Consider the following 9,355-nt stretch of genomic DNA (forward strand, 5'->3'; position numbering starts at 1 on the left):
TGAACCCTGGCATCCCATATGGTTCCCTGAGCACCAAGAGTGATTTCTGAGTGCAGAGTCAAGAGTAACCCCTGAGCGATGACAGGTACAGCCCCCCACCCACCCCCAGAAAAAGCTTCCAAATCTGCCTTTTGGAACCAGAGAGACTGTAAAGGAGGTCTGCATACTCTAAGGACCCAGCACCCCATGTAGTCCCTGAGCAGGGTCATGGGTCATCCTGGGCCCCGAGTCAAGAAGAGTCCAGGAACACAACTAGGCATGACCAGAAGGGGAGAAAAGAACCTACTTTGCCAAAGTGGATTTGTGCACAGAACATGCAGTTCTCACCAGGTTCCTCAGCCAGTTCAAGGCAAGAGTGCATGCGAGGGGTGACGCCTCATGTTCCCCGCTCCCCCCACCCTCTGAGCAGGGACGGGGAAGGCCTGGGGAAGCTAATCCAGAGCACGCCGGCCAGGCCATACAGGGAAGGCTGGACAGTAGCAGAACCATGGCCCCCACTCACCAGAGCCCCACCCTGGTACACAGTTCCAGAGGACTGGAGGAGGCACCCGAATACACAAACCAGAGGCGACATTTCCCATTTTCGTTCATTTCTGCTGCAAGACCAAAAGACGATTGGATCCCGTATTGGAAAAAAAGAGGCCACTCCATCGAGGTTAATGTGGGCCATCCTCTCCAGCACAGGCCATGGGTGCCAGGCACATGTCAGGCTGTACCCAGCAGCCTCGAGAACATGGCAAGCCTGGCCACAATAATGTTCCCAGAAGACTCGCCCAGAAAAACAAAGCAGGCAAAGGACAGACTTAGGGACGGGATATAGTGGCCGCAAATAAAGGCTCCAGATCATGTGGGCCAGACCCACCAGTCAGTTAAAAACGCTCTGGGCAAGGCCTGCCTAAAACTCAGCTCTGAATGAATTAGTTTATATACTAACCTATCCTGAAAGATGACCTCCAGCCATTTCTATCTTAAATGAAAAACAAGGGGGGGAGGGAGAGAGAGAGAGAGTGTGTGTGTGTGTGAGAGAATGAGAGGAGAGAAGAGAGAAGAGAGAGAGGGGAAGGAGAGAGAGAAGAGAGGGAGAGGAGAGAGAGGAGAGGAAAGAATAAGAGAAGAGAGAGAGAGAGAGAGAGAGAGAGAGAGAGAGAGAGAGAGAGAGAGAGAGAGAGAGAGAGAGAGAGAGAGAGAGAAAGAGAGAAAGAGGCAAGTAGGGCATTTGACTTGCACACTGCAGACCCGGGTTTGCTCTCCGGCATCCCATATGGTCCCTCAAGCCTGCCAGGAGCTATTTGTTTTTGTTTTTGTTTTTTGTTTTTTGGGCCACACCCGGCAGTGCTCAGGGGTTACTCCTGGCTGTCTGCTCAGAAATAGCTCCTGGCAGGCACGGGGGACCATATAGGGACACCGGTCGAACCAACCACCTTTGGTCCTGGATCGGCTGCTTGCAAGGCAAATGCCGCTGCGCTATCTCTCTGGGCCCGCCAAGAGCTATTTGTAAGTGCAGAGTCAGCAGTAACCCCTGTGCGCCATGGGTGTGGCCCAAAAAACAACAACAACAAAAGAGGATTAGGGGATGGCCGGATTGGTGGCGCAAGCAGTAGGGTGTTTGCCCTGCACTCGCTAACCTAGGACAGACCTCGGTTCGATCCCCCTTACCCCCATATCCCATATGGTCCCCCAAGCCAGGAGTGATTTCTGAGCGCAGAGCCAGGAGTAACCTCTGAGCATTACCGAGTGTGGCCCCAAAACTACAAAACAAAAAAAGAGGGTTCATGGAGAAAGCTTTGGAAGCTGAGTCCAAGCTTTGCATGTGGGGGGCCTGGATTGGGTCCTGAATACTGCGTGGTGCCACCCCACCCACCAACAGGCATGGCCCCAAACTAAAGCTAAAAAAATCAATTTTCCAATGAATACAATTAACCACAGCGATAGTAGTCCAGTGGGGAAGGAGCTTGCCTGGCACACAGCCGGCCCAGGTTCAATTCCTGGCATCCCATCTGGTTCCCAGAGTACCGCCAGGAGTCATTTCTGAACATAGAGCCAGGAGTAACCCCTGAGCACTGCCAGGTGTGGCCCAAAATGAATGAAAAGGAAAGCAATTTAAAGTTCAGTTCTGGGGGCCAGAGTGATTGCAAGCGGTTGCCCAGGACAGACCTGGGTTCAATCCCCGGCACCCCACATGGTCCCCAGAGCCAGGAGCTATTTCTGAGCACAGAGCCAGGAGTAACTTCTGAGCATCAGCCGGTATGACCCAAAAACCAAAAAAATAAAAAAATAAAAATAAAAGTTCAGTTTTGGTGGGGGCAGAGACAGCATAGCCATAGGATGTTTGCCTTGCATGCAGCAGATCCAGGACGGATGTTGGTTCAAATCCCGGCATCCCATATTGTCCCCCAAGCCTGCCAGGAGCAATTTCTGAGCATAGAGCCAGGAGTAACCCCTGAACACTGCCAGGTGTGACCCCCATCCAAAAAGAATTCAGTTTTGGGCTGGAACACTAGCACATCGGGGAGGGTGTTGTTTACACAGTCCACCCAGAGTTCAATCCTCAACATCCCTTAAGTCCCTTAAGCCTGCCAGGGGAAATTTCTGAGCACAGAGCTATGAGTAACCCCTGAGTGCCATTGGGTGGACCCCAAAACAATAGCAACAAAAGATCAGTGTCAGGCTAGAATTATAGTACAGTAGGGAGAAAGCTTTTGCTTTGTTGGCTGCTGACCAGGGTTCAAATCTTAGCACCCCAGAGGCTGGAGAGAGAGCACAGTGGTAGGGCATTTGCTTTGCATGCAGTTGATCCAGGATAGAAGGTGGTTTGAATTCCAGCAGCCCATATGTTCCCACGAGCCTGCCAAGAGCGATTTCTAGGTGCAGAGCTAGGAGTAACCCCTGAGTGCTGCCACCACTGGGTGTGACCCTCCCCCCCAAAAAATAAAACTAAAATAAAAACTTAGTACTCTGTTGGTGTTCCTAGCTGAGACCCTGGATTTGGTGTAGATACCTAAGACCCACCCATTTCTGGGAGGGGTCTTGGGAACCGGATATTAGGTGTGACCTTACCTGTAAGACCCGGCCCATTCCTGGGAGGGGTCTTGGAATAGGTATATAAACCCTGGAGCCTGGGAGTGAGGGGCTCTCGAGGAAGATGGCTGAATTATAAGATGCAGGGCTAAGAATGGCCGAATGCTTGAAAGGTTATGAGATAGGCCACACACCTGTGGTGGTCAGGGCATGAATAAAGATGATGCTTCCTAATGCCTGCATGTGAGTGAGTCTTGATTACGCCGATCACCTGGGCCTGGAACCTGCCGGTCATGGGGTTGCTGAGCCACGTGGCCTGGGATGGCAGAAAGAAATCCATCGCCATCCATTGCCATCCAGCCCCATCGTTAATTATTTGATACTACAGTACTCTATACAGTAACCTGAGTATTAACAGGTGGGAACCCTAAGCACTGCCCAGTGTGATTCAAAAATAAATAAAAAAGTTCCAGGGGCCGGAGCAGTAGCACAGTGATAGGGCGTTTGCCTTGCACGCAGCTGACCTAGGACGGACCACAGTTCCATCACCTGGCATCCCATATGATCCCCCAAGCTAGGAGTAATTTCTGAGCGCATAGCTAGAAGTAACCCCTGAGTGTCACTGGGTGTGGCCCCAAAACCAAAAAAAAAAAAAGTTCCATTCTTGGCCTGGGACCAAACTCAGGTAGAAGACTGGCCTTGTTAAATCCAGATATGCCACCCAAAAGACCATCAGGGAGACAGTTCAGTACTGCACATGCAAGGAAGTTTATTCCAGCATGCAGAGCTCCAGGACTCCAGTCTAGGGGATTCGTGCCTCCAGGGAGTAGATCGACAACCTTCCATGTGCAAAGCCCTGGGTTTGATCCCAAGTCCCACAGAGTGCGAAGCCCGAGCACAACCTAGCAGGACTCAGAAATACACACACACACACACACACACACACACACACACACACACACACACACACACTCACTCACTCACTCCGAAATACAAAAGATCAAAAATGAAAATAAATACATTTCGCCAGAGCAATAGTACAGTGGGGAAGGTACTTGCCTCGCACACAGCTGACCCGGGTTCAATCTCCAGCATCCTATATGGCCATGCCACCACCTCCTCACCCCGTGCACTGCCAGAGAAGTTTCTGAGTGCAGAGGCCAGAGGAACCCCTGAGCGGCACCGGGTGTGACCCAAAAAGCGATAAATTGGGGCAGGAGAGGTGGCGCTAGAGGTAAGGCACTAACCTAGGATGGACCTCGGTTCCATTCCCCACCCCGCATCGGCGTCCCATATGGTCCCCCAAGCCAGGAATGATTTCTGAGCGCATAGCTAGGAGTGACTCCTGAGCATCACTGGGTGTGGCTCAAACAAAACAAAACAAAAAAGGTGGATGAATTGATTTGGGGGAGGGAGAAAAAATCCAGGAGTTAAGGCTTTTGTCCTGCAGGCAGCAGGTTCAAGTGTCATCCCTGAGCGCCACCAGGGGTCCCTGCTGAGCACAGAGCCAGGAAGAGCCCTGAAGGAAGGTATATGGGCCAGTTCCCTCAGCCCCTGCAAAGGAGCTAACATTTTTAAAAGAATGTCATTTGAAAAAGAATAAAAAGATGCACTTCCACGAGATACCCGCCACTTCAGAAAGCGTTTTCTAACTTTTGTATTTTCATAAACACTGGAGCTGTTGAGGAAAACCTCAAAAATGATTTATTCGATGTCACGAGTCTGCTTTCAATACATGCTTCGAAATAAAAAAAAAAATTTTGGGGCCGGAGAGATAGCATGGAGGTAAGGTGTTTGCCTTTCATGCAGAAGGTCATCGGTTCGAATCCTGGCGTCCCATATGGTCCCCCGTGCCTGCCAGGAGCAATTTCTGAGCATGGGGCCAGGAATAACCCCTGAGCACTGCCGGGTGTGACCCAAAAACCACAAAAAAAAAAAAATTTCACTTCCTGGGGCCAGAGCAATAGATAGTGTAGCAGAAACAGCGCAACAGCTGAGGGTCAATCCCCAGCTTCCCACAGGGATCCCCGAGCCCTGCCAGGAATGATCCCGGAGTGTGGAGCCGGCCCGAGCTTGGGTGTGGCTCAGAAAACAATCTAAAATTCTGTTTCTGGGGCCAAGGTGCAGGACAGTGGCTCAGTGGCAAAATCTTTTTTTTTCTCTTCCAAGTGTGACATCCGGGTTTGATCCCCAGCACCTAGGAGGTAGAACCCTGGCACTGAGCCAGGAGTGACTTCCCAACAATGTTGGGTGTGGCAACACACACACACACACACACACACGCACACACACACACACACACACACACAATATGCCCAATTCATCCTCTCAATTGCCTGGTGGTGACTGTGGTGGTTCCACCCGCCTGCTGTCACAACAGGCTTCACATACAAACTGCTTCTCGGGGCCCACATGTAAAGCAGCCTAGGGCCTCACCCCTCACCCCAGTCTAGAGCTGAGCTTTGGGGTGTGGCCCAGGTGACTGCTAAGGGCCTCAGTTTCCCCATTTGTGAAATAGAAAAGCTAGGCCTGGGGGCCTCCTCATGTTTCAACTCGGGCCTGACTCAGTGCCTTTAAAGAGCTCCGCCTGGCACCATGGCAGTGCCACTGTCCACGCTCTGCACCAGCCCACAGCTCCATACCACAGGGGCCATTTAAGGACAATGTGCAATTGTTATGGGCAGGACAGTGCCGCCTGTGCAGGGGACCGGAAACACACACACACACACACACACACACACACCCTGTGTGTCCAAGGCGTGTCCTGAGCCACCCCCAGAGCCAGGCTGATAGAAGCTGCTTGAACAAAAAGACAAACTACGGGCCGGAGAGATAGCACAGCGGCGTTTGCCTTGCAAGCAGCCGATCCAGGACCAAAGGTGGTTGGTTTGAATCCCGGTGTCCCATATGGTCCCCTGTGCCTGCCAGGAGCTATTTCTGAGCAGACAGCCAGGAGGAACCCCTGAGCAATGCTGGGTGTGGCCCAAAAAAAAAAAAAAAAAAAAAAAAAAAGACAAACTACAGAGGGTTTGCCTTGTAAGTGGCGAGCCTGGGTTCGGTTCCCAGCATCCCATATGGTCTCTGGACCCTGCCAGGAGCGTTTTCTGAGCACAGAGCTAGGAATAACCCCTGAGTGCCACCGGGTGTGGCCCCCCCAGTAAAAGACAAGCACTGCAGCAGGTGAACTGAGGAAGCCAGTTTGACCCTCCACTGTGTGGCTTTTTACTGGAGAGGGGGAGCAACAATAGGTACTCCCCAGCCCCATTTCACAAGAAGAACAACATGCCCCCCTGCACACAGCCCTCTGCAGACATGGAACCCCAAGGCCAGGCAGCCACTGGGGCAGGGCCCAGCTGAGCCTCCAGTTACCACCACCTCCGCTGCTGCTGAGATCAGTTACTTGTATTATATCTACCCTGGGAAAGGGAATGGGGGTGCAACTGAGGGCTCATCTGCAGAGCTGCAGAGCCAGTCACCTCCAAAAAAGGGTGTTTCTCCCCTAGAAAAGTCAAAGTGACCTTGAGGTCAGGTAAAACAGCCTCCTAAGGCCAGAAATGGATGGGGGAGAGCTCCCCTTCATCTACCTGGCACACCCTAAGGTACCCTTCTTCCCGGGGCAGGCTGCCTCACACACACAGACAGGTGCTAGGAAGGGGCCTAGCAGGGGCCCAAGGTCAGCCTGATGCCCAGCACCAAATCGGGGACTGGTCCCCAAACCCCCAGTGTCTCCCTCTTGGTGGGGCCCTGGCAGCTACCCCAGCCAGACCTCTCCCCTTTACTTTAGGCGACTCGGGGACCCAGCAGGGCATAGATAGGCCTAGTGAGTCCTGCAGGCCCCATAACCTTGAGGTGGCCCTGCCCTGTCCTTGCTGGCAAAGGAGCTGGCTCGCCCCACCTCCACCTTCAGCATCTCTGAGGGCCTCCGTGTCCTGCTGGCTTACCAGGCAGCGTCGGAAGCCCGGCTGGACCACAACCCGGGGCGGAGGCCAGCGCTTGCTTCATCGTGGACAAAGCATCCAGGCCGGGCACACCGTGGTCCCCGGGGTCGGAGGGCGTTTTCTGCTCTTCCTGCCCATCCCAGCTGTCTCCGCAGAGCCAGGAGGAGTGCCCGAGTGGCACCACCCATCCGGCAGCCCCCTGGCATCCGCATCGCCCACCCCAGGGGTTGGCCCAGCAGCCGCCCTGCGCGCCTCCTTCCTTCCGGGGGCCCTGCAGAGCCGCAGTCCCCGTCCCTGCGCCCAGATAAGAGGCCGGGAGCCCCCCACAATCTAGCTAGCTTGCCAGGGGGTGCGGAGGGCCTAGGGCGCAGCTGGGGCCCCGAGCCTGGGAGCGCCTGGCCGGGGCCGGGGCCAACGGCCTGGTCCCCTAGATGCGCAGGGCACCCACCGAGGGCAGGCCGCGGGTCTGGGCGCCCCAGGGCACCCCGGGCCCGGTGGGAGGGCGGGGATCGAGCCGAGGCGGCCCAGCGCATCCATCATCCTGGCGCGGGGCCAGGGCAGGGCAGGGCCGGACCGGGCAGGGGCGCGGCGATCGGGGCCGATCGGCCGACTCACCGGCAGATCTGGATGGCCGACGGCGTGTCCACGGCTGGGGCCGACATGCTGGCGGCGGTGGCGGCGGCGACGACGACGGGGACGGCGGTGGCGGCGCCGGGCGGGAGGAGCTCGCAGGTGTCGGGCCGGGCGGGCGCGGAATGAATGAGCCTGGGTGGCGCCATGGAAGGGAGGTCGGGGGCGTGGCCAAGGCGCCGGGGGCGGGACTAGGGCAGCGCTGGCGAACAGGAAGCGCCCTCTCGGTGACCACGCCCACTGACGCCATCAGACCACGCCCTGTGTGACCACGCCCTGTTGACAGGCCACGCCCCTTGCTGCTGCCGCTGCTGCGGACTCATCCAGCCTCTGGACCCCAGGCGGCCGTGCGGCGCCGCTTCCAGAAGGTTCTGCGGCAGCCGTTGGGCGGGGGTGGATGGTGTGCGGGGAGCGGATCGCGCATCTCGTGGGCCTGCGAGGCGTACGTTGGTGGGAGTGAGCCCGCAGTGCATGGGGATGGAGATGGGGATGGGGTGGGGGGTCCCCTACATCCTTTCATGCTTGCAGCCCTGTGGGTCCCGGGCCTTGACAACCTGGTGGGCCCCAGGGGGACACCAAGAGGGTTTTGATGAAAAGGGCAATTTTGAAGGCATGTGGGTGCAAAAATGGCCCAACTGGCAGCACACACACACACACACACACACACACACACACACACACACACACATACACACACACCCCAGGTCTGGCTGGAGGAGGCCCAGAGCTGCTAGGTCTTGATCCCTAAAAGACTGGCTGCTTGAGGTTTTATGTGCAGCAGGCAGGAACCCCTAAAATGCTCCTCCCGAGCATCCCTGTTCCCTGTTTGGATGTCCAGGACAAGCCACAAACAAAATCCAACCCCCCCCCCAAAAAAAAATAAAAGCCCCACAGAGGGATAGTACGTGGAGTCAGGTGCTTGCTTGCCTTACAATCAATAAAGAAATTCCCGGCATCCCATGTGATTCCCCTGAGCCGAGTCGGCCAGGGGTAATTCTTGAGTCCAGAGCAAAGGAGTAACCCCAAAACAATAACAACAATAAAAAAGAATACCCTACTGATGGGAGAGATGGCCGGTCACCCCTCTGTTTTCCTGTTCAGAAATTGCACAATGATTTCTAGGAGCCAAAGATGTGACTTTTTCCAAATATTTACAAGGAGACGGAAATGACTTCTCGAGACGGGTTTTTAACTGCAAAGCCCCAGGAACACAGCTTGCTGGGTGCCCTAGAGCAAACCACTTAGATCCACTCAATAGCTCTCAAGAAACATGGTGTCACCCTGGTCGCTGGACTAAGGCAACCTCTCAAATTAATCCCTGCATGGTTTTTCGGGAGCACGAGGGGGAAGACTGGGTACCAATACCTCTCTCTCCCTCTCCCTCCCTCCCTCCCTCCCTCTCTCCTCCTCCTCCTCCTCCTCCTTGTTCTTCTCCTCCACAGCATCCCATCTGGTGCCCTGAGCACCCCTAGGAATTAATTCCTGAGTGCAGAGCCAGGAGGAACCCTTGAGCACCCCCACGTGTGGCCCAGAGGCCCAAAGAAACTGTGCGGGGGGGGGGGGGGGAGGGGTCGGGGGTCGTCAGTGCGGGTCCAGCCCCCTTCTCCCTCACCAGGAAAGGCTTCCTGAACAGCTCCATTTATAGGCCTGTGGGGGCCTAATTAGTGATGTGAGGGGGTCAGGGCAGAGCCTAGATTTGGGAGAATGACAGGAAGTAGTGGCTTTTCTTACTCAAACAGGCTTGTCTTTTGACCATGTGGGGCCAGCAA

At 55.1% G+C, this 9,355-nt stretch overlaps 1 protein-coding gene across 2 annotated transcripts in view; it reads right to left on the reverse strand.

Annotated features, from left to right (window-relative positions):
* ACOT7 (acyl-CoA thioesterase 7) overlaps window positions 1-7,735 on the reverse strand; it is a 45,417-nt gene extending 37,682 nt beyond the window's left edge. The window contains exon 1 of one of the 2 annotated variants that reach the window (XM_049775341.1): window positions 7,572-7,735. In XM_049775341.1, coding sequence (XP_049631298.1) covers window positions 7,572-7,735 — 164 coding nt within the window. Of the gene's footprint in view, window positions 1-6,959; window positions 7,203-7,571 lie in introns of those variants that run through there. The other variant, XM_049775340.1, reaches the window with a different exon arrangement.
* Window positions 7,736-9,355: the final 1,620 nt, after the last annotated feature.

This window comes from Suncus etruscus, chromosome 6, assembly GCF_024139225.1.
Source record: "Suncus etruscus isolate mSunEtr1 chromosome 6, mSunEtr1.pri.cur, whole genome shotgun sequence".
Lineage (NCBI taxonomy): Eukaryota > Metazoa > Chordata > Mammalia > Eulipotyphla > Soricidae > Suncus > Suncus etruscus.